General features: G+C 37.6%; 5 protein-coding genes across 5 annotated transcripts; all 5 read left to right on the top strand.

Moving 5' to 3' along the window:
* The first annotated feature begins 1,678 nt into the window (after nt 1–1,678).
* Nucleotides 1,679–2,771, top strand: LOC127781356 (germin-like protein 8-3). Its single transcript, XM_052308305.1, has 2 exons — nt 1,679–1,861; nt 2,020–2,771. The coding sequence occupies exons 1-2, from the start codon at nt 1,741–1,743 to the stop codon at nt 2,574–2,576; spliced, it is 678 nt and encodes a 225-aa protein (XP_052164265.1). The 5' UTR covers nt 1,679–1,740; the 3' UTR covers nt 2,577–2,771.
* Nucleotides 2,772–6,981: 4,210 nt separating this feature from the next.
* LOC127782438 (germin-like protein 8-4) lies at nt 6,982–8,088 on the top strand. Its single transcript, XM_052309622.1, has 2 exons — nt 6,982–7,138; nt 7,367–8,088. Exons 1-2 carry the CDS (start codon nt 7,018–7,020, stop codon nt 7,918–7,920), a joined length of 675 nt encoding a protein of 224 aa, XP_052165582.1. The 5' UTR covers nt 6,982–7,017; the 3' UTR covers nt 7,921–8,088.
* A 3,835-nt stretch (nt 8,089–11,923) lies between these two features.
* LOC127782452 (germin-like protein 8-5) lies at nt 11,924–12,946 on the top strand. The gene is made up of 2 exons (XM_052309642.1): nt 11,924–12,135; nt 12,317–12,946. The coding sequence occupies exons 1-2, from the start codon at nt 12,015–12,017 to the stop codon at nt 12,871–12,873; spliced, it is 678 nt and encodes a 225-aa protein (XP_052165602.1). The 5' UTR covers nt 11,924–12,014; the 3' UTR covers nt 12,874–12,946.
* A 4,798-nt stretch (nt 12,947–17,744) lies between these two features.
* On the top strand, nt 17,745–18,850 carry LOC127782385 (germin-like protein 8-6). Its single transcript, XM_052309562.1, has 2 exons — nt 17,745–17,922; nt 18,100–18,850. Exons 1-2 carry the CDS (start codon nt 17,802–17,804, stop codon nt 18,654–18,656), a joined length of 678 nt encoding a protein of 225 aa, XP_052165522.1. The 5' UTR covers nt 17,745–17,801; the 3' UTR covers nt 18,657–18,850.
* Nucleotides 18,851–21,265: 2,415 nt separating this feature from the next.
* Nucleotides 21,266–22,420, top strand: LOC127781390 (germin-like protein 8-7). The gene is made up of 2 exons (XM_052308335.1): nt 21,266–21,481; nt 21,660–22,420. Exons 1-2 carry the CDS (start codon nt 21,361–21,363, stop codon nt 22,214–22,216), a joined length of 678 nt encoding a protein of 225 aa, XP_052164295.1. The 5' UTR covers nt 21,266–21,360; the 3' UTR covers nt 22,217–22,420.
* Nucleotides 22,421–24,868: the final 2,448 nt, after the last annotated feature.

Here is a 24,868-nt window from a genome sequence, read left to right on the forward strand (position 1 = left end):
TGTGTCATAGAAATAATTAATGAAATCTGGAATCGATCTTCGCTGGCGGTCCACGTCATCACTCCGCCAGCGAAGATAATTATTCTTCGCTGACGGCGCTCCGGAGATACCGCCAGCGAAAATGGATATATCTTTGTTGGTGGCCTGTATAACTCGGCCACCAACGAAGATCCTTTTTCACTGGCGGTCGTTGTTCCCCACTCCTTGTTACAACCTTACTGGCGGTTTTCACATTTTCCCGCCAGGAAAAGGGTGACGCTCCGGTGCTTTCTACTTGCAGTATTCTACTGCAAGTAGAATTAATCTCAACCGTATATTTTAAAGGGTAGATTAGTAATCTCTTAATACATATTAGGGGTAATTTTGGTATGCGATGTTTCTCTTTCTCAGTCGCTTGTTCGCATCAGGTTGCGTTGCCCCGAGCCCCCGACGCCGCATCAGCTATCGGCACTCCCCGTAAAAAAAAGGTTATCGCTATGAGCTGAGCTCGCGTATCAGCTTGTCGTTGCGAGTTGAGCTGTTTAGACGCATAATCCGCATGAGCTATCCTGTCTCGATTTCGTACTGGTGATATTTGATCTGCCCTGCACGTCTGCTCGTTACGTTGGGTGTTCTTAAGCTTGGTAAGTAAAGTGGTGTCGTGTCGGGTGTGAGGTTACAAGGAACCACCGGTGCATTTTCACATGTGGGTCTTTTTTTTTAGATCACCTAAAAATAAAAAGTTTCACTGAAATGGTTTTCTATACTGAATTGATATATATAGAATGATTCCATTTTTTTCTAGATGAGATGGGCGTGACCTATATATCGGTGAAAAAGATGAAGTGAGATGGATTGGTCTGAGAAGAGAATGTGAGATGGCTTGGTCTGAGGTTTTAGAGGATCATCTTAGGGGAGTATTTTTTGTTTGAGGATGTCGTATCTCTATTAAACTTGCGACCAAAGACCTCCCAAAAATGGGATAGCCTCTTTCCATCTCACTTCGTCCCTAGCTAGGGAACCAAACAATAATTAGCGACCAATAATAAGAAGTGAATGACGAAAATGCAAATGAAAATCACAAAACTACCTAATGAAACAAGCCGAGCCGTAACTACATGTAATAAGCATAAGGTAGATTAGTAGTCTTTGAAACAAACAGAGCTGACTGCAGGGCACTAGGAAGGATAATATACATTGGTTACTTAGGGTGTGTTTGAGGAGAAGGGGATTGAGGAGATTAGGGAGATACGAGATGAGCCATTAACTCATGATTAATTGAGTATTAACTATTTTAAATTTTAAAAATGGGTTAATATGATTTTTTAAAGCAACTTTCCTATAGAAATTTTTTACAAAAAACGCACCGTTTAATAGTTTAAAAAACATACATGCAGAAAACGAGAATCAATCTCCCCTATCTCCCCAGAATGAACAGAGCCTTAGTTATAACAGACATATTTTTTCAGAGGAAACTTGTTCAAGCTGATAAACATGGATGAAATATTTAATGTGCAAGCAGGTCTAGCTAGCAGCCAGAATACTTTTCAATCACTTTTGGTCAGCTCCACGTATATGTACTTGACTTAATCTGTTTGCACGCAACCAATTATTTTTCTATCGCAACAACGCACCACTGCCTCTCTCCCTCTCGATAGACCTCTGCATGCGGCTATAAAATCACATGCATCCCCTCAATTGCAAAATCATCTCTCACCCAAATTTACGATAAACACAGGGATAGAGAGAGAGAGAGATTCAATGGCCTCCTCTTCCTTATTTCTACTAGCTTCTCTTCTTGTTCTGGCCTCATGGCAGCAGGCCATCGCCTTTGATCCTAGCCCACTCCAAGATTTCTGCGTCGCCGACATGGCCTCACCTGGTGTGCACACTTAATTTAACTATTATCCTAATGTTCGGTAGTATTTTATCACTGCTTATTGAAAATTGTATGTTTTGCATAGTGGCACTACACAAAAATATGGCTCTTGTGGCTACTCAAAACTTTAACATGTTTCCTTCTTTTTTCTATGCAAACAGTGCGAGTAAATGGGTTTCCTTGCAAGAACCCAATGAATGTGACATCGGACGACTTCTTCAACGCGGCCAAGTTTGACATGCCAAGGAATACTATGAATAAAGTCGGGTCTAATGTAACCAACCTCAACGTCATCAATTTCCCGGGCCTCAACACCCTTGGCATCTCACTGGCTCGCATCGACTACGCGCCAATGGGTGTCAACCCACCACATGTGCATCCTCGTGCTACTGAGCTTCTCACTGTGCTTGAGGGAACACTTTATGTTGGTTTTGTTACATCCAACCCTAACAGGCTCTTCTCCAAGGTGGTGCATAAGGGTGATGTGTTCGTGTTCCCTAAGGCAATGATTCACTTTCAAATGAACCTAGACCACAATAAGCCTGCGGTTGCCCAATCAGCACTCAGTAGTCAAAACCCAGGAGTTATTACTATTGCTAGTGCCATATTTGGATCAACGCCACCAATCTCTGATGATGTTTTAGTCAAGGCATTTCAAGTGGAGAAGAAGGTGATTGATTGGCTGAAGTCTCAATTCTCGGAGAATAACCACTACTGATTATATCATGTTTCTTGATTGTTCCTTTGTACGTTATAATATGTATAATAAATGGGCTTTTGCCTAGTTGATGTCATGGTATGCTAAAACAGTATGTTTGATTGTCCATGTTTAATAAATGTAATGCAATATGGACACAGTACGGCGTCCTTTTCCTAATTATATATTAATATAAAAGAATGATTGTTCATGAAAGGAGAATTGTCAGTGATTGTGAATGCATGGTATTTATGTTCTCGGCTTTACATGTACATGAAGCTCTCTGCTTCTGTCTGACAGGTGAATTAACTGGTTATATAAGTGATTTGTTCGTTAGAAACCAAAAGAGAATTAAAAACCTGCTATTCGGAACACACCCTTAACCTGTTAATTCTCTTGTGTTCGGAATAGCATGTTCCCAGCCTGCACAGTAAACATGAAAAACGGAGCGGTCCATTAGCGCGTGATTAATTAAGTATTAGCTATTTTTTTCAAAGATGAATCAATATGATTTTTTTAAGTAACTTTCGTATAGAAACATTTTATAAAAAACGCACCGTTTAGTAGTTTGAAAAACATGCGCGTGAAATACGATTGGGAAGGGGTTGGAAACCTAGGGTTCCAAACACACCAGTCTAGCTAGTTCCGTATTGATGGAACTTCTTTGTTGAAATAAACAGAATTAATTGAAGATAAATCAGAAAATTTGGCGCTGTACTTTAGTGTATTTTTGCCGCAGAGCCCAGGTGAATTCTATGGCTTAATTAACATGCATGGTAATCAATACGCGTGGCTCTTGACGATGATCCATGCACATCCTACGGTGAACTAGTAATCAATACATTATGCGCTTCTCCATCCAATAAATAGTAATCATCTGATCCCTTCTTCTTAGGAAAATGTATTATTTTGATCAATATATTTTAGGTTAAATTTGGGGAAAAAAATTACATTGGTCTCATCAGAAAAAAAATAATCATCTGCATCGTTTTAAAATTTTAGATTGGATGTATTGATATCATATTTACATATATCGTCTCAAAAATCACCATCATAATATTATAATTTTAGAGAACTACTATATATATAGAGCGCAACTCGCTGTTTATGGTAAATAACTCACCTTAATTATATTGCCACTCACCCGTTCGTTCCCGCTCCCCTTCACTCTCTCCCAAACTGATATAAAAAAAATTACTTAAGCACTGGTTAGGCCACAAGTCTCTCACATCCCTCTCCTCTTGATATGAAAAAAATTATTGACTAGATATTTTCTTTACGTCTTGATAGGGGTGTGCATTTAAATTTGGAGGATAAGGAGAGCCTAACTAGAGAAGAAATGTTAATTTATTTACACAAACATTGATAATTATCCTGATACGTGAGTAGAGAAGGGGAGTTACCTAGATAATATTCTTTTTTCACTAGAAGGGGTGGGTGTAATTCTTTTTAGATCAAGGGGCAATATACTGCGGGAAGGGAGAGGAATGAGGGGATGGGTGAAGAGCTTAGCGAGTAATTTCGGTGGCTATATATGAGGGGCGTGCTAGTTAATATAAGTAGCGCACAATAACCTTATTAAGCACCACCGATAATTTTATCTCGTTTTTCAAATAGTTTTCAACGGGAATAATTAATATTGTAGGCAATGTTTTATTAAAAAAAAGCCTTCTTTGATTTATGAAGGAAAAAAGTATAATTCAACACCAAAACGTTCGCTATTTATTAAGAATATAAACATGATCTGCATGCATGCATAAGCCCATGTATACTTATACTGGCAATCAAGGAGGGTATGGATTAATTTTGATGACCTCATAAAGAAAAAAAATCTGGTGTGCCATGCATGCATGCTTTAATTACTAGCAACTCCTCCGTCCTTTGAGTTTTTGCTTGCAACGTTTGACCACTCATCTTATTCAAAAAATTTTAAAATTATTACTTATTTTATTTGTGACTTACTTTATTATCTACATTACTTTAAACACAAATTTTTATTCTTTATATTTGCAAAAAAAATTGAATAAGACAAGTGGTCAAATGTTGTAAGAAAAACTTAAAATCCCTTATATTGTTGGACCGAGGGAGTAGCCAGCTAGCTACGTAACCAATATAATTAAACTGGTATAGTAAGGATAAACGTCGACGACTAGAACATAATGTTCAACAGTTGAACTGGCCAGTTTAATCGCGCGGTCGGTTGATTAACTCGCAAGCAATGGTACATTACAACATTAGATTGAACGTGTGATAATTAAACTTGTATAGCACCACCAGTTACCGTGTGTTTTCTAATAATGTTTCGTGCAAAGTTACCAGATTTACTAAACTAAGACGCGCGAATTAATCTAGCAATATACAACTACTCCCAATACAAAAAATGGTGACAAAGTCATGACAGATCATCAGATCGATGAACGACAAGTATATATGATATTGCTGATTAGTCGTATTAGGTGCAGATTAAAGGGGAGTTACCCTATTTATATATATATATATATGTAGGTTGCGATGACCTTAATTAGCATAATAATTGCAATGACCGACCAATCAATGTGCCCTGACGCATTATTTTCTTGTTCATCATCCTCTAGCAGCCACATCGTTTTCTTTACTTTATATCCGTAACTAATTAACGTATATAATTTAATTTAATATTCGACTAGAAAATAATTAACCACGTATACAATATATTATCCTTTTTCAATTAAACAATTAATTTAGTCGGTGATAGCTGCCAACTGTAGCAACAGAACAAACAGGTCAGGAAATTAGGATGAGGACGTTGCCTATATATCTCCTCCAACAGTTTGTGATTGCCTCGATTATTATTTAATTTGTCCATAAAATTATTGGTTAGGTATACATTAATTAATTATATTTCACTCCTGGATTACGTGCAAGCAACAGATAGAGGACCCTCTTCAAAGAGAAAAACAGTTAAACAGAAACTAGATAGCAGGGGAAATTATATACTCCTATATGTGTAACCAACAAAGCAAGTGATCAATGTTGGAAAACGTTAGAGCTAGTGATCAATTAATCAGAAAATGTTCATGACATATTGCATATACCTGCAGCGATTGGTTGGGTTAGGTGCAGGCACAAGCAAGATATAATTAGAATTAATCTCAATGACGTGGTCAACTATTATGCGTATATGCATGGATATGCATATGCATAAATGTGCACGCATTGAAGTGATGGGTGCCCTTCATTTCTTCATATATAACATCATACAAAAAACAAAATCCTCATATTTCTACATATATATTATCGTCATTGAGTCCATTTTCCGAAAAGAAAATGATCAATTCAGTGATCCATATGTAGGTCTTTTGAGAATTCACTAAATTAATATTCCCTCTGGTTCTATATTAATTGACGTTTTGGACAAGGTTGAGGTTAAACTTTTATAACTTTGACCCTCAATAACTTTAAAAATATTTAGTTTAAAGAAACTAGAAAAAACATATATAGATTTGTCTTTCAAAACACTATAATAAAAGTAAACATGCATTTATTTATTGTATATATTTTAATAGAAAAATAAGGTCAAAAGTATATCTTGTAGAGCATGTCATTGTCCAAAACGTCAATTAAAATAAAACCGGAAGGAGTAATAGGGACAATATTGGGTACGTGGAGCACGTACCTCTGTCCTAATTTAAGTGTGGTTGTGGGTTTTCGTGTCCAACATTTAACCGTATGTCTTATTTAAAAATTTATAAAAATAAAAAAATAGTCACACATAAAGTACTATTTATTCTTTATCAACGAATAACAACAAAAATAATAATCATATTGTTTTTAAATAAGATGAACGGTTAAACGTTGGATATAAACAGTAAAAAACTACACTCTTTCTGAGATGGAAGCAGTATTCTAATTGATGCATGCTAGTTTGTTGGAGAAAGAATAGACATTAGTTTTTATATGGACGTCTTTGACAGGTCTTTTCAGTGCCTTCACTAAATAATACTCCGGATAATGGATCGATATGACGACGACCTTTTCTGTACCAGCCAGATGCAGCATGCAATATTGTAATCCAACTATAGTTTTGATGTGCATGGCACAAGATATACATAAATCTAAATTGCTGTTCAGTGTATACGTTGTCCACGGTCAAGCACGATGCAAATTAGTTATTGGAGAGATATGTATATTTAAACAGAAACCACTTAATTAAAACTGAGACGAAATATTTAATCATCAGCAATTAATTAAAGTACTAGCAGCGAGTACTTTTCAATCGGTGAGTTCGCGTGGTCAGCTACACGTACTTGACTTGTTCTGTTACTCACAGCTAATTAAGCAATTTAATTTTGTCACCACAATTTGCGCTCCTTTAATTTGAACCAACCTTTCCGCTATAAAATCACATCCGATGCCTCCGTCGCCAAAGCATCTCACACACAGCAGGAGAAACCAACTCATAGTAGCTTAGCTAATTAACACGATGGCCTCCTCTTCTTCCTTGTATCTCCTAGCTGCTCTGCTTGCGCTGGCCTCATGGCAGGCCATTGCTTTTGATCCTAGCCCACTCCAAGATTTTTGTGTTGCTGACATGAAATCACCTGGTAATTAAGTATATATATATGTGTGTGTGTAAGTGTGTGATCACTTGATTTAAATAGGGTGTTAATTCTAATGTTGTGAAGAAATTCACTGTTCTCATCTGAAATTGTGCATGCATCATGGCACTAAAAGAATTTGTACTACTTCTGATTTTGAAAAGTATATATAACATTTATATTTACATTCTATGGAGCTTAGTATACATGTACTAACTTGTTCTATGTGAGCAGTGGGGGTAAATGGATTCCCTTGCAAGAACCCAATGGAGGTGAACTCGGACGACTTTTTCAACGCGGCCAAGTTTGACATGCCTAGGAGTACCATGAACAAGGTTGGATCCAACGTCACCAACCTCAACGTTCTAAATTTCCCGGGGCTCAACACCCTCGGCATCTCGCTGGCCCGCATCGACTATGCGCCTTTAGGTGTGAACCCACCACACATTCACCCACGTGCTACCGAGCTCCTCACTGTGCTTGAGGGAACACTCTATGTTGGCTTTGTCACGTCTAACCCAAACAGGCTCTTCTCTAAGGTGGTTCATAAGGGTGACACATTTGTGTTTCCTAAGGCAATGATCCACTTCCAAATGAATTTAGACCACAATAAACCAGCAGTTGCCCAGTCATCACTCAACAGTCAAAACCCTGGAGTTATTACAATTGCTAGTGCGGTGTTTGGATCAAAGCCACCAATATCTGATGATGTTCTGACCAAGGCATTTCAGGTGGAAAAGAAGGTGATTGATTGGCTCAAATCTCAGTTCTGGGAGAGCAACTACTGATTATCTCATACTGATTCTCCCTAATCAATTGATGCAAGTATGATATATATGAAACCTGTACTTCATTGTAGTATGTAGAATAAATGGGCTTTTGTCCTATAAAAAATGTCATAATATGTTGTACGTGTGCTTTCTTGCTCATGTTTAATAAATGTTATACAATGGAAGTGGTGCCCTTTTCTCTTCGTTACTACAACAGAAATGTACCAATTAACCAAGGCGATAATATGATCATTAATTTTGCTACGTATTTTCTGTCCTTAATTATTCATAAGAATGTAGTTTCTCTATATGTTTACATAACATAAGTCTACGTATCAGTGACTTCACTGACTAATTTGGATAACGAAAATGGAATTTATATATATACCACCTAATTAAGTAATGTTCTAAGTTCTAACTGAGGGACTCCCTAACTCTCCGCTACGTCTAAAACATTCCCTCATTCCCTCGAATACTGAAACCAAACATTTAGCACCTTCAAGTCTCAATACTGGGTAATTGCAGTAAATTTGACAAATTAGCTCTTTTCGAAAACTTATGTTGAAAGTGAACCATAAAAAACTTCGATAAAAAATGGACCAAATGGATCAAGAACTCAGCACCATGTTCCTTGGCGTCGAAGCCTAACAGCTTAGCATCGAGGCCCATGACGCTGACCATGCATGTAGCGGGAAAAAGTTAAAAACTAACGTACATGGCCAACTTTAGATCATACCCAAGTATATGGTATAGTGGTAGGACATGTCTAGATCTGTGTTCAAACCCCATCAGTTCCAAAGTTTTTATTCACCCAAAGAAAATGGCGAAGAGAAAATAATCATTTCTATTTTTTTATTCACCGCCTTCTTTTATTCGCTAAAAAAATGGCCAAGGGAAAAAAAGTACGCTCTTCTATCTTCGCCTCGACGCGAAGGGGGTGGGAGGTGCAATGCGAGTGGGATTCAATCTCAAATCACTGGGTTGGAAGAGGAGTCAATTGACCATTAGTCCACACAATACTTGTACAGAGGTGGAACTCTAAACTTTTTGAAGAGTATAGAACTCAGCGTTATGAGCCTTGGCGCTGAGGGTATGAGGTCATCGCCAAGACCCGTGGCACTAATATGTTGGGCTTTAGTGCCAACATCCATCACTTTGAGGATTCGGCTTAATTTTATAATATTTTTTTTACATGATCTATTCTTTAGATAAATTTTTGAAAAGATCAAATTATCAAAAATTTCGGGGGTACTTGACCCGTTGAGTTGCTTCCAACGCCGAGATCCCAAAATGGTTCTATAGTCCCTCGGTTGAGCTGGGCCTATGAACCATTGTCGTCAGCCTCTGGAGAGTCTGGACATTACAACTGTCGGTCACCTGCAGAGAGCTCGCTGTGTGAGGAGGCAACGACGGCGATGAACGCCGTCCATCGCCGCAGGAGCAGAGGCCAAGATGGCCTCCCTGGTGCACCGACATGCTCGCCGGCGAGATGCAACCCTGCATTTGGATTTTTCAGTTCAGCTCACTGCCAACGATCGATAAAAAAATTATTTCAGTTCAGCTTCACTGCACAGCTGAGAGGATTAATTCGTCAATTCGGTTGTTGCCAACGTAGCAATATGTACTGGCTCCGGCGGCTCGCCGTCGTCGGCGCCGGATCAGAACACTGGTTAATGGGCTTTATTTGTGACGTGCCGCCAAATTAAAGAGGCCCGTGCGTACAGGAAAGCAGATCAGCTCCTGAAAAGAAAATGGTGGATGGGCCGAGCCCGAGAAGGGAATGATAAATGGGCCTAAAACGGAAGGAGCTAGCTAGGTCACGGGTACGCGGCATTTCTCCCATTCGTCTTCTCAAATCTCAACCGTGTACCCGGTTTTAGAATTCAGGGATGTGTTTTACATAAATAAAAAAGTCCAGGAATTAAATAGATTTGTAGCTTAATCGAAAGGCATAATATCACATCGATATATCAAATTTATCTCCATCTATATACATATATACTCTATAAGTAAGGGCGACTTGGTAGAAACTTTTCATGTCAATGAAAGAGATTTGGGAATCCATGAATTGTGAGACAACGACTCAAAATTAATGTCTAGATTCAAAACAAATAAAAAGATTAAAAACTAAAGTGGTTGATGGAGGCACACTGATCAGCTCGGAGAGTGGTGAAGGTGGATATGAGTATAAGGAGAGAGAGAGGGGCTAACATAGAGTGTGCCATACATACCAGATGAAGCAGTAAGAGCATCACCAACAGTTCCCTTATTTCATCCCCAATTCTTCGTTCTGTTCATTTGAGGGAGAGTGATGACATGTCTGTCATCCCCAATCTCTCATTCGCGCGTGATTTTTCCTAGGGGGAGCGCCACATGAGCGGGGAGGGAGCGTTGGGAGCGCGAGAGAGAGGGAGGAAGATGGGAAAAATCTGGTGTTAGTTTATCAGATGGGCCCACTTTTAATTTTGGGATAAAATTTAGGCGTTCTCTTGGAGAGGTCAGTTTTTTAGCTACCTATTTTCAGTTTAGGAAACCCAAAAATAAATTTTTGGGGGAGATTATATGTAATCTCTTGGTGATGCTCCAAGAAACCACTCATAGAGAATCCCTAATGCATAATTTAGTAGCCAAAATTTGCACACAAAATTCTACCTTAGGCAACTAAAGGATTTCCATCATGTCATTGGTGTTGGCATGAGGAGCTAGCCTGCTTGTGACAAAGCTAGCACTTTGCAGCTAGCCAAGCAGTGAGCATGCACCTACTATTGTTAGGGATAATTATATCAAGGTGTGCTAGATGTTTGCATTATTGTATACCAGACTAATAGAATGGTCGGTTAAAATTAAAGATTACCTTTACAGAAAAAGCCGTCTGATATTTAATTTTGAAAGAAATCAACAATATCTATTCCAACTTTTTAGAAAATGGATTAAAACCCGGCCTCTACACCCAAAAGTAGACGTTTTTCTTAAAAAAGGTGTTAGCAAGTCTAACACAATAATATATTTCTGTATGTAATTTACATGTGTGTGAATATGTGATGGCCATTTATGTTGTGAACAAGTCAATTAAGCTATAACTAGCTAGCTCGAAATATAGATTGTTGAACTTGTCTGGACGTACTAGCCGCTCACAAGAAAGCGTTTTTTTTTTTTTTTTTTTGTAATTCAGATCGTGCCAGTTCTCCTATTATTTGCCATCCGGATTTATATACATTGCATCCAATGTTTCGTGAGGAATAACAATTAGATTTTGTGCAATGACAATGGTGAGACCAAGTCTCTACTATTGTAAAAATTGAAGATGTTTTTGTCGGTACTTGGTATACCATCCGTGTATGAGTCGGTTTTTAAATTCGTTCGCTTTTGGAAATACAAATTCGTAGTTGAGTTGATTTTTAAATTCGTTCGCTTTTACAAATACAGAAGGAATCGTAGAAGGAATCGTATAAGAAATCTCTTTCAAAAACTAGCACATTAATTTGAGACGAAGCTCATGATTTTCTAACAAAATATATATCCAAGCGAATTTAATATAGTGAATTTCATCTTAACTAAACCATATAACAATAATAAGATTAAAATAGCTTCATCAGTTACAACGCACGGGCATTTTTTCTAGTAATTAAAAAGGATGGAAACGATGGTTTGAGTACTGACTTGGCAATGCTGGTCATTGATTAAAGATGTACACATATTGCCCCCTTTAATTTGCAGAACACACAATAACCACTATGTCTTCTTTTTTGAAAAAAAAAAACAAAAAAAACCCTACTATGGCATTCTCAAATGTATAAACACAATTTTGACCACGTAGTTAGTAGAGCAGGAAGATATTTTAAGCTGAAGAGTTCAACCTGTTGCCTGCAGGCTGCAGACCATTTCAATCTAGCTGACATCATCACTTCATCTTATTTGACTTGTTCTGTTCTTCACAATTAAGTTCACCAAAGCCACACCCTGCAGCTATATAAGCACATCAAAACTCCATTGCTAAACCCATCAACCAACAAAGCAGTAACTAATTCTAGCTAGCTAGCTTAGCTTGCCAGCAGCTTGAGAAACAGCAAATAATTCAGCAAGAGGAAGAGCAGAAATTAATCCAAAGCCGAATGGCCTCACCCTCTTCCTTGTGTCTCCTCGCTGCTCTCCTTGCGTTGATCTCATGGCAGGCCATGGCCTCTGATCCTAGTCCTCTGCAGGACTTCTGCGTTGCCGATATGCACTCACCTGGTATATTATATTTGCTCTTTCAGAAAATTTACTTTCCTGCTTTGTACCTATGGTCCAAATTGAAACTCTATTAGTCATTACTATATATGTGAGATTATTCTAGCAAAGTAAAATGTATATCTACGTTGAAATATCACTTTATAAGCCTTGAGCTCACAACTTAGTTCTTTGATGTATGCAGTGCGTGTCAATGGATTTGCTTGCTTGAACCCAATGGAAGTGAATGCAGACCATTTTTTCAAGGCAGCCAAGCTTGACACCCCTAGAAAAACAAACAAGGTTGGGTCCAACGTCACCCTAATCAACGTCATGCAGATTCCTGGTCTCAACACACTCGGCATCTCAATTGCGCGCATTGACTATGCACCCTTGGGACAGAACCCACCGCACACACATCCCCGTGCCACTGAGATCCTCACGGTGCTTGAGGGAACATTATATGTCGGCTTCGTCACATCTAACCCAAACAACACGTTATTTTCCAAGGTACTCAACAAGGGTGATGTATTCGTGTTCCCTCAGGGGCTCATCCACTTCCAATTCAACCCTAACCCACATCAGCCTGCTGTTGCAATTGCTGCACTTAGCAGCCAAAACCCCGGTGCCATTACCATTGCAAATGCAGTGTTTGGATCAAAGCCACCAATCTCGGATGAAGTTTTGGCGAAGGCATTTCAAGTTGAGAAGGGTACTATAGACTGGCTCCAGGCTCAGTTCTGGGAGAACAACCACTACTAATTAAATTTGAATATTTATTTGTATACAATGTATTAGCTTTTGTGTTACAATATATAAAATAAATTTGTATTTCTGGACCAATTAATTACGTGGGCTTGCAAGCGTTCCAAATTCTTCCTTTGAGTCACGAATAAACAAAATTCACCTCGTGCATTATTTCCTCTAATGAAAGAAAATATTGATATATAAATTATTTTGCCCTTGTTTGGAGAAAATATTGCGTAAAGCTCTCATAAAAGTTGGCAATGATGATGTATCTCCCAAAATTAATTTTCCAAATCTTTTATATGAATGCTTCCTAATTGACCAAAACATCCTATAAATATTATATCATAAATTCCAAACTAATTAACTATTGTAGAAATTTGATTTTCCCCAAACATTAAGTTCACAAAGGACTAGCATTTGTTCGTTCATTCTCACTCCATACCTATTCCTCTCGCTAATTGCTGGTGGTGTACGTCTTCCCTAGGTGATGCCATATCCGAACGCGTAGTGCCCTTCGATTTTGGCCTGGTTTAATTCTCCAAAAAATTTTCCAAAAACATCACATCGAATCTTTTGACACATGCATAGAGCATTAAATATATATTTAAAAAACTAATTGCACAGTTAGGGGGGAAATCGTGAGACGAATCTTTTGAACCTAATTAGCCTATGATTAGCCATAAGTGTTACAGTAACCCACATGTGCTAATGATGGATTAATTAGGCTCAAAAGATTCGTCTCGCGGTTTCCAGGCAAGTTATGAAATTAGTTTTTTCATTCGTGTCCAAAAACCTCTTCTGATATCCGGTCAAACATCCGATGTGACACCCAAAACTTTTCTTTTCGTGAACTAAACATGCCCTCTATCTTGCTGCATGCTTTCTCTCAATCTGTAGCTAGGCTTACTAAATAAGCTTAAAGATCGCTTTGTTGATGACAACTGGTGGACACACACAGAGAGAGGAGAGAGAGTATATGCTAGGCTAGGTTTGGACAAATGCGGTGGTAGGAAGAGCCACAAGCTTTAAGACGAGTAGTGAGTAGGATCAACGGTAGGGACATATGGCGATGAGATTTATGGTGAGGAAGAGGGCCTTATACATGGTGACGCCAATAGTCGACTTCTCACTAGCTTCACCAGAGGAGTGGAAATGGCTGATGGAGCAATGGGTGGCCTTGGCACCGACAATGGTATTGCTTGGTACATTACTTGAGATGTTACAAGGTTAAGTACAGTGAGGTAGGCTAGGTCCAATATTTAGGATGGCAGTGATGGAGGCACATAGAGCCTGGAGGAGAGGTGGACATGGAGAGTAGAGAGGGTGGTTAATATGAAGTAGAAATCAATCAGATCTCAATTTTTCACAAGCACAATGTTTCCCTTTTTTTTCATAGTTGCTCAGGAAAGACGAACGGCAGTTGCAGGTAGCAGGCCTCATGTCCCAAGGACAATTTTCAATTTTAGTTTTTTTTAGCAATTAGGGCTGTGTTTAGTTCACACCAAAATTAAAAGTTTGGTTGAAATTGGAACGATGTGATGGAAAAGTTGGAAGTTTATGTGTGTAGGGAAGTTTTGATGTGGTGGAAAAGTTGGAAATTTGAAGAAAAACTTTGTAACTAAAAACACGGCGTAGGTTGATTTTTGTAATTCAACTTCAAATTTATACAAGTAGATAAACTTTGAATCTTTCTACTCAAAATTTAAAACATTCAACTAATTATTTTCTAAAACTTTTAATTTTAATTTGTGAAACTTTCAATTTAAATTTTGAAACCTTAGATATACTTAAAGTTTTATTAACACTACCTGAAACTTTCTTTTTTTTCTCTCTCCTTTTTTAAAAAACAAGCCACTTCGAATTGAAATGAGGAGCACGATCACATATGAAAACGTACAAGCAATTAACGTCACAAATGGAAGTCCGAGTCCGCACATGCCGCGCCCAAAGTAACCACTCCCAATAAAAGTGTGTGACCAAGTAAATACTATTGGAAAACTCTCGGAGTAATTGGTACGAAAATGTTTATTTATGATATCTGTGTATTATGGAGTACTAGGTGCTAAAGTAAAAGTATTAATTATAATCTCTTGGTCATGTGTCATTCTCATGATCGGTACGGTCTGTCAGTGTCCGTACGAATGGATCATGCGTGCATTGACCGAACGATCAGTCGACAGACCATTGCTATCACATATCACCATTGGATAGGTGTATGACCTATTAGTTACTCCCTCTATTCCAAAATATAAGGTATAACCATCCCTAATCCAAATACCAAGAAAATAATTATTATCATCTTGTAATTTGGATCATCCTAATAAATACAATGTATGCATTCAATAGAATAAAAGAACATGAAAGTGGATGATTTAAAAAAGTAATAATTTAATAGAGAAAGGATCATAGTTAATGGCCTACATGCATGCATGCCTTATATTATGGAACATCTAAAAAAAAGTGGTTGTGCCTTATATTATGGAATGGAGGGAGTATTAATTAATGCAGTGTAAACTCTAACTACTCGGAAATTAGGTGCCTTATTTTTTTTAACAAAATGTCGTTTAATTTCTGGAACACTGAATAAATATTAAGGTAGGTTATCGTATCTTAGAACTTTGAAACAAAGTTTATATATAACTTTTGAAATAATTTAAAAATAATGTATTCAAATAAATATGTACTACCTCCATCACAGAATATAATAATCTAGGACTGGATTAGACATATCCTAGTCAAACAAATCTAGACAGCCCTTATCCAGATTCATTCAAGGATATGTCCCATCCAGTCCCAAATTGCTATATTTTGGGATGGAGGGAGTAAATTTTAATATTTATAATATTAATAATACTACCTCCGTTTCAGGTTATAAGACTTTCTAGCATTGTTCATATTCATATAGATACTAATGAATCTAGGCACACATATATATCTAGATTTATTAACATATATATGAATGTGGGTAATGCTAGAAAGTCTTATAATATGAAACGGAGGAAGTATTTGCCTGTGTAATATAAACATGGTTGGCGCCTAGTTTATGTAAATATACTAGCGAGATGAGCGCTCATATGTACCAGGCTTGAAAACAATAGAAAATTAACCTCCACTAACTTATAACCTTCACATAGAAAACATATGGGTCTTACGTTTTGAACAAAATTAACAATATCGATTAATTCTGTATATGCAGATATGTTTTTAAGAAACAATTAATTGCTATCTACTTTGGAACAATTAATAATTAATATATAATGCTGTATATTTTTACATGTGATGGTTCTTTTATGAACAAGTCAATAAAATAGCAAAGTAGCAATGTAAGGTTATTGAACTTGTCCTGACTAACCGCTCAAAAGAAAGCGTTCAATTTTCTAAGCCAGATTGTGACAGTAAACCTCCTAATAATTTTTGTCATGCATGACAATTAACCAAGCTTTCGTGAGGGGTGACAATAATTTTATGTCGACGGCTAGAAAATATTAACCAAAGTGATTAAAAAGGTTGGAACAAACGATCGATAATTTGACGACTTGCATCAAGGTCATTGAGATCGATGACGATGCAGGCATCAAATCGGCCCTTTCAAAGTTGCAGATCAGATCACAACTATACTACTAGGGTCTTGGAAAAGAAACGGGCCAAAAAAAAAAACTAGTCTTACAATGTCGCCGTCAAAATTTATCTACAGCATCGACCACGTCAGATTAGTTAGTAGGAGTATTTTGAAGCCAGATTGTGACAGTTCTCCTAATATTGTTTGTCCATGCATGACAATCGAAGTTTCGTGAGGGGTGACAGTTCCATTTGTTGGACGCCAAGAAAATGGCAACCAAGTAGTTAAAAAGGTGGCAAGGCCATAGTATGACGACTTGGCATCAAGGTCATTGATCGAGGATTCAATCATGCAGGCATCAAATTGGCCCTTCAAAGTGCAGATCGATCAGATCACAACTACTATACTACATTAATGGTCCTAGGCCGTGTTTAGTTCGTTGGCCAAATTTATTTTATGTATACGTACATATATTTGAATTATTAAACGTAGACTAATAACAAAATAAATTACAAATTCAGCCTGTAAATTGCGAGATGAATTTATTAAGCCTAAGTAATCCGTCATTAGCAAATATTTACTGTAGCACCACATTGTCAAATTATGACATAATTAGGCTTAAAAGATTCGTCTCGCAATTTACATGCAAACTGTGCAATTGTTTTTTTCGTCCACATTTAATATTCTATGCATGTGTCCAAACATTTGATCTGACATTTTGGGCCAATTTTTTTTAGAATCTAAACACAGTCTTAGTAAAGAAAAAAAAAACTTTTACATTGTTACCGTCCAAAGGTGGCCGAGTTTAGTTCTAAAATTTTTCTTCAAACTTCTAACTTTTTCATCACATCAAAATTTTCGTACACACACAAACTTCCAACTTTTCATCACATCATTCCAATTTCAACCAAACTTTTAATTTTGGCGTGAACTGAACACACCCTGTATCTACACCATCGACCACTTCAGATTAGTTAGGGTGTGTTTAGTTTACTCCAAAATTGGAAGTTTAGTTGAAATTGGAACGATGTGACAGAAAAGTTGGAAGTTTATGTGTGTAGAAAAGTTTTGATGTGATGGAAAAGTTGGAAGTTTGAAGAAAAATTTTGTATCTCAACTCGGCCTTAATTAGTAGCGCAGATACATACTTTTAAGCTGAAAAGTTCAACCTGCAACCTTCAGAAACCTGCAGGCTGCAGAACATTTCAGTCGCTGACATCAGTTCAGCCTGACTTGTTCCAATATTCACAAGTTCACGCTGCCGCGTGCCCCGGCTATATAAACACATCAATCCTCCATAGCCAAACCATCACCCCAAGAGAAACACAAGCAATATTAGTTAGCTTCCCATCAGAGAAAGATAGCAGAAATCCAAAGCCAAATGGCTTCACCCTCTTCCCTCTGTCTCCTCGCTGCTCTTCTTGCGTTGGTCTCATGGCAGACCATTGCATCTGACCCTAGCCCTCTGCAGGATTTCTGTGTTGCTGATGAACACTCACCTGGTATATTATATCTGCCCTTTGAGACATTTTCTAGCTTTGTATCCATGATCTGAAATGCTATGGAACATATGCGAGATTATTCAACTTAACTAACATATAGTAATTGAAACATGTATAGATGTGTTCAAATAACATATATAAGCATGGTAGTTATAACTAATATTTCTATGCATGCAGTGCTTGTCAATGGATTTGCTTGCCTGGACCCAAAGCACGTGAACGCGGACCACTTCTTTAAAGCAGCCATGCTTGACACTCCTAGGAAAACAAACAAGGTTGGATCTAACGTTACACTGATCAATGTCATGCAGATCCCTGGCCTCAACACGCTCGGCATCTCAATTGCACGCATTGATTATGCGCCTTTGGGACAAAACCCACCGCATACTCACCCCCGTGCTACCGAGATCCTCACGGTGCTTGAGGGAACACTCTACGTTGGCTTCGTCACATCCAACCCAAATAACACGCTATTCTCAAAGGTCCTTAAGAAAGGTGATGTCTTTGTATTCCCCGTGGGGCTCATCCACTTCCAATTTAACCCTAACCCCCACCAGCCCGCGGTTGCAATTGCTGCTCTTAGCAGCCAAAACCCTGGTGCCATCACCATTGCAAATGCGGTTTTCGGGTCAAAGCCACCAATCTCAGATGAAGTTTTGGCAAAGGCATTTCAGGTTGAGAAGGGCACCATAGACTGGCTCCAGGCTCAGTTCTGGGAGAACAATCACTACTAAATATAAACTGAGTATGTTTGTTGGCATACCGTGAATCAGTTATGTGCTATAACATATAAAACAAATTTGTATTTCTAGACAACTTAATTATGTGTGCTTGCAAACAACCCAACAACACAGTTTTTTGTTGGGAAATGGCTATGTATGTTCTTCTCATGTGGTATTCCCTCTAATAAAGTAAAGCATTGGTATTATTTTGCCTTTGTTTTGATGAAATGTTGCATAAAATCCTCGCAAAAGTATAACATTGATGATGTGTCCCAAACATAATCCTACAGACATTTGTAAGAATGCTTCTTGACCAAAACGTTTATACATACTATCATAATTTCCAATGTAAAAAATCTATGCGCTATATATTCATAAATTCCAATATAATATCATAAATTCCGGTGCAAAAATATATGCTTCTTAACCAAAACGTTTATAAATTTGATTTTCGATGATAAAGAACGTGTGTTTGTTTATTCATGCAAAAGCCTTCTGTATTTGACTAACTATGGGACATACGCGCTGGAGAACAAAATGAATACCTGACAATATCCAAGGAAGGACGAGTAGTATCTGTCTATATGTACCGTACTATCGAACATTTAACAAAATATATTACGACTCCACTTAGAAACATGATAAAATATAGAGTAACCATCATTTATTTATGGGCCCATTAACAATATTGATTCTTTTCCTAGATATATTGTTAATAGTTCTTTTTTACACTCTAATTACATCCCTAGCTAGGCTTAATATCCTAATATTAGACATAAGAATAGATATGCGTTCCTGATTCAATTCTGAGGGAAAAAAGGGTATGATACAGAATAAGTGATGGGATATCCGGCACTACCTTTCCCCAATTCCGACTCTAAAGAAAAATGTTGGACATAAAACAGAGCTATCTAATCGTATCCATTCCGATTACACTCCTAGTGTTGTTTTCCCTTAGTGGCACCATATCCACAATGCCCTTCCACCTTGCTGCATGGCTTCTTTTCTTGGCAATGGTAGCCTTGCCAAATGAAATTGAAGGCTGGTGGTGTGGCATCTTTGGACAGATGCGGTGGGAGCAGGAGCCACAAGCTTGGCAAGTGATGAGCAGAGTGAACAGTTGGGACAAGTGACAATAAGATTTAGGGAAGATAGGGAGGGTGACGCAGTGAGCGAGTGAATCGACATCCCATTGCTCCATTGGACATGGGTGATGGCAAAGGCCGATAAAGAAGAGGTGACAAGGGGAGCACAAGGAGAGAGGGTGGCAACAAAGCCCCACAAAATAAAGAGTGCCACCGGTTGCTTCCAAGATAGTAAATAGTATGTAAGATGTCATCTAAAATCCCTAATGTATGAATAACTAAAATTTGCACACTAATTCCACCCTCTATAATTATAAAGGTGTTCCTTCATGCCGGGGTGGTACAGTAGCACTTTTCATGTGGTTGGGTACATATACCGTTGTTAGGGTTTATTAGCAAGCTGCATGAGAGAACTGTTTGTATATATAGTAGTACATACATAAAACAGTGGTCGATTTACCTGCATGGATGGATATATAACTTTTACACAGAAAAAATATATAAGGGTACGGTGTTATTTTTAAACGAAATCAACAATTAATATATATTCCATAATCCATATATATGCAGATTTTTTTTTAAAAAAACAAATAGCTAGCTAATGTGGCATAATAACATATTGCTACACAATGTTACAAGTTATAGTTATATCGTGAACAAATGTTGACTAAACGCTCACAAGAAAGCGTTTTCTTAAGCCAGATTGCGACGGTTCTCTTAATATTGTTTGTCATGCATGCGTGGCAACCACATGGTTACGTGAGGGATGACAGTCACTAATTCACTACTCCCTCTACCTCCGTTTCAGGTTATAAAACGTTTTGACTTTAGTCAAAGTCAAACTACTTTAAATTTGACTAGTTCTGTAGAAAAAAAGTAGTAATATTTACAACACCAATATAGTTTCTTTAAATCTATAATTGAATAAATTTTCATAATATATTTTTATTGGGTTAAAAATATTACTATTTTTTTCTATAAAATTAGTTAAACTTAGAATAGTTTGACTTTGAGCAAAATAAAAATATCTTATAACCTGAAACGGAGGGAGTACTAGAAAAACGATTTCACAGGCAACCAAATGCATCTACGTAGGCGGCCAGTGCCCAGAGGCCTTTGTAAGGTGACCAAGTAATCAAAAAGGTTGGAAATGATATATATATAGTGTTTGACAGACTTGGCATACAGTAGGTCATTGATCAATCGATGATGCACACAAATTGGACCTTTCAATAATGTGCTGATCAGATCATAACAACTACAGTGACTTCTTCCAAATATACGTGGACTATCGTCCATCGGGATGCTATTACGCGTCGTCGTCAAAATGTGTGTAAACACGATCGACCACGTCTGCAGACATATAATTTCTAAGCTGAAAAGTTCAACCTGCAGGCAGCAAATTGCAGACCATTTCAGTCTACTAGCTGACACCAGTCCAGCTCAATATTGACTTGTTCAGTTGTTCACAAGTTCACGCTGCCGCGCCACTACGGCTATATAAGCACATCAATCCTCCACAGCCAAAGCATCACCCAACGATAAACACAACCTGTTAGCTAGCTAGCTTCTCAGCCACCAGAGAAACAGCAAATAATTCAGTAGAGAAGAGAACAGAAAACCAAAGCCAAATGGCTTCACCATCTTCCTTCTGCCTCCTCGCTGTTCTTCTTGCGTTGGTCTCGTGGCAGGCCATCGCTTCTGATCCTAGCCCTCTGCAGGACTTCTGCGTTGCCGATAAGCACTCACCTGGTATATATACATGTTCTTTTAGACAAGTTTCTAGCTTTGTATCTATGATATGAAATTCTATGTTTTAATTTCACCCATGTACATATGGGTGAGAATATTGAACTTAACTAATATCTAGTAATTCAAACACACGTATATGTAAACCTTGTTTCTAAAAGTTAACTTTTGCATGACACAGTGCTTGTTAATGGATTTGCTTGCCTGGACCCAAAGTACGTGAATGCAGACCACTTCTTCAAGGCAGCCATGCTCGACACTCCTAGAAAAACAAACAAGGTTGGATCAAATGTCACACTGATCAACGTCATGCAGATCCCTGGACTTAATACACTCGGCATCTCAATTGCACGCATCGACTACGCACCCTTGGGTGAGAACCCACCGCACACACACCCCCGTGCAACTGAGATCCTCACAGTCCTTGAGGGAACCCTCTATGTCGGCTTTGTCACATCTAATCCAAACAACACATTATTCTCCAAGGTGCTCAACAAGGGTGATGTGTTTGTTTTCCCTGAGGGGCTCATCCACTTCCAATTCAACCCTAACCCCCATCAGCCTGCGGTTGCACTTGCTGCACTTAGCAGCCAAAACCCTGGTGCTATTACCATTGCAAATGCAGTGTTCGGATCAAAGCCACCGATCTCAGATGATATTTTGGCAAAGGCATTCCAGGTTGAGAAGGGCACCATTGATTGGCTCCAGGCTCAGTTTTGGGAGAACAACCACTACTAAATCTAAACAAAGTATATGTGTTGTTATACTATGTATAAGTTTCTATTCTGCAATATATAAAATAAATTTGTATTTCTAGTCGGCTTAATTATGTGTGCTTGCAAGCACATCAACAATACATTATTTTGTTGGGAAAAGGCTTTGTATGTTGTTCTAGTGTGGTATCCCCTGTTATAAAGGTAATAAAGGAAAACATTGGTATTACTTCGTCCTTGTTTGGAGAAAGGTTGCATAAAGTTTACGTCAATGTTTGATGGAGACAGTGCATCTCAAAGTTAATTGTCCAGACATTTTAATGAAAGAAATGCTTCCTAAACTTAAAATGTTAGTTGTGATGGTGTCCGTTTTTCACACCACCATTACCACTGATATTTAGGTCTCAAAATCTATACTATTACACCACTGTCCAATGACTCATCTCCCATTTCACTGTTGGCTCTACTTAAATTTTAAAATCACCTACCCGTTCGATAAGGAAAATTATAAAAGTACTACTTAGACTGCTTAATTGAATTAATAAGCTAAAAATTTAACTTGTTTTCCATTGCAACGTATGGGCCCTTGGCTAGTGTTTCCTAAATCCTCCAAAACTTTTATAATTATAGTATCATAAAATTCCAATAAAAGAAACTATTGTAGGTTACATTATAATTTCATATGCACCCTTTAGCTAGCTTGTTAAGCTCGTTAGGCTTGTTAACACATTTATATCATCTTTATAATTTCATATTTACTATTTTATCATATATTAACATATAATAATAAAAGCTAACAAATAAAGAACTCACTGAATACAAATAGGTAGTTTGGACGTAAATTAACTTAAAGGCTAAGCGCTAGTTAAGAAACACTAAGTACAAAGATATTGCGTGATTTGTTGTACTAACGAGCAAAACCAGCAGCTCGCACTAGCTCATTAAGCTCACGAGCTAAGAATCTAACTTGGCTGAACTTATTATGACTACGAGTATTATTATGACTTCGAGTACGAGCCGACCCAAATCAGTAGCATTTTTTTTTTACCAGTACCAGTTGCCTCCTAGATAAAGTAATATAACACTGTGTCGAATCCCTAATGCATATATAGCTAAATTAAAGTTTGCACATAAATTATAGTCCTGAAAAAAAATGTCGATTAACCTACATGAATGGATAACTATTACATAGGAAACATGGTTCTTATATTTTGGAAGAAATTAACAATGTCTATTCCATATATATGCATATTTTAGAAAAAAAATACTACCTAGTGTGGCACGATAATAAATTTCTGTATTTATTTGCATGTGGTTATGTGCTGAACAAGTCTATGAAGCAAACTAGCTAGCTAGCAATATATCTCTCACTGGATTTCTTTAAAATCCAGATTGTGACAGTTCTCCTAATATTGTTCGTCATGCATTGCATCCGATGTTTCGTGAGGAGTGACAATTTGATTTGATCCAAAAGACAATGGTGACCAAGTAATTGGAAAGGTTGGAAACGTGGATGGATTTGATGATTTATAACTACTACCATGCATGCCTTCTTCCAAAAAGACACAGAAAATTAACTACTAGTACGTCGTCGATCGTCAAAATATGTGAAAACACAATCGACCAATTTGTTGAAAAATATTCTATGTTTCCATCAATCTCAATCAAAGTTTGCACGTATTCTGCCAGCCCAGCGAAAAAGATAGATAATGTATTTTAGATAATGGAATATAATATTTCGGCCTTTACTCAACGAGCTACAACCAAGTATTACAACGTAAAAAAAAAAGAAGACACCAACCGTGAAGAAAAAGCAAACTAAAAACTACCAACCCAAGATAAGGACTACACATTTTTTGTGAATCTTCATCCAAAATTGATAAATAGTTATATAACTGTTGTCTTAAGATTACGACATGCAACTTTTAAGCACTCGCCCCTCTTCATCACACTTTTATAGTTGTGCCAAGACCTAAGCCAATGTGTTACCCTGAAAATTACCTACATATATAAAACAGATGATGATTTGTCAAAAATCATATCATTCCTACTTAACCATAGAGCCCAACATATAGCAGAAGCTCCTATAAGAATAGGTTTCCTATTTTTCTTGTCCGCCCCCAGAAGCCAATCATCAACAACATGAGATATGCTATTAGGAGGGTAAAGACTAAAATAAAACTGAACTGTTCCTCAAATAAACTTTGCAAAATGGCATTCCATAAAAAGATGTTGAATAATTTCATTTTTCATTCAGAAACAGCATCTCAAACTACCATTCTAATTTCTCCTTGCCAAATTATCTTTAGTTATCACTACCCCTTTAAGCAAGTACCAACTAAAGATCTTAATCTTCAGAGGCATCATAAGCTTCCAAATAATTAATCTTATTTCTCTACTATTATTAAGCTAATCGTGAAAGCTAGCCTGCATGCATGCCGGTACCAGTATGGTCCACAATGACTTAGGAAAACCGGTACTATTAGACTGTATTTATTCCCGAGAAAAAAACTGTAGTCTTTGTTATACTCATGTGTAATATTGCTGGTGAAAGTAATTAACTACTCCCAAGAAAAATGCATGGCCCGACCAAGTAAATATTTGACGAGTCTGCAGAGTGCATCATCAGTGACAAAGTTAACTATGCTAGAGGATAGTAAGCTCTTGGTGATGTCCT

The sequence above is a fragment of the Oryza glaberrima genome, chromosome 8 (assembly GCF_000147395.1).
Source record: "Oryza glaberrima chromosome 8, OglaRS2, whole genome shotgun sequence".
Lineage (NCBI taxonomy): Eukaryota > Viridiplantae > Streptophyta > Magnoliopsida > Poales > Poaceae > Oryza > Oryza glaberrima.

What these genes read in the sequence shown, in the direction of transcription:
- LOC127781356 (XM_052308305.1), top strand. Translation starts at nt 1,741, where the DNA reads ATGGCCTCCTCTTCCTTATTTCTACTAGCTTCTCTTCTTGTTCTGGCC. An exon ending in CGCCGACATGGCCTCACCTG is followed by an intron (nt 1,862 to 2,019) that starts GTGTGCACACTT and finishes CTATGCAAACAG; the next exon opens with TGCGAGTAAATGGGTTTCCT.
- LOC127782438 (XM_052309622.1), top strand. Translation starts at nt 7,018, where the DNA reads ATGGCCTCCTCTTCTTCCTTGTATCTCCTAGCTGCTCTGCTTGCGCTG. An exon ending in TGCTGACATGAAATCACCTG is followed by an intron (nt 7,139 to 7,366) that starts GTAATTAAGTAT and finishes CTATGTGAGCAG; the next exon opens with TGGGGGTAAATGGATTCCCT.
- LOC127782452 (XM_052309642.1), top strand. Translation starts at nt 12,015, where the DNA reads ATGGCCTCACCCTCTTCCTTGTGTCTCCTCGCTGCTCTCCTTGCGTTG. An exon ending in TGCCGATATGCACTCACCTG is followed by an intron (nt 12,136 to 12,316) that starts GTATATTATATT and finishes TGATGTATGCAG; the next exon opens with TGCGTGTCAATGGATTTGCT.
- LOC127782385 (XM_052309562.1), top strand. Translation starts at nt 17,802, where the DNA reads ATGGCTTCACCCTCTTCCCTCTGTCTCCTCGCTGCTCTTCTTGCGTTG. An exon ending in TGCTGATGAACACTCACCTG is followed by an intron (nt 17,923 to 18,099) that starts GTATATTATATC and finishes CTATGCATGCAG; the next exon opens with TGCTTGTCAATGGATTTGCT.
- LOC127781390 (XM_052308335.1), top strand. Translation starts at nt 21,361, where the DNA reads ATGGCTTCACCATCTTCCTTCTGCCTCCTCGCTGTTCTTCTTGCGTTG. An exon ending in TGCCGATAAGCACTCACCTG is followed by an intron (nt 21,482 to 21,659) that starts GTATATATACAT and finishes TGCATGACACAG; the next exon opens with TGCTTGTTAATGGATTTGCT.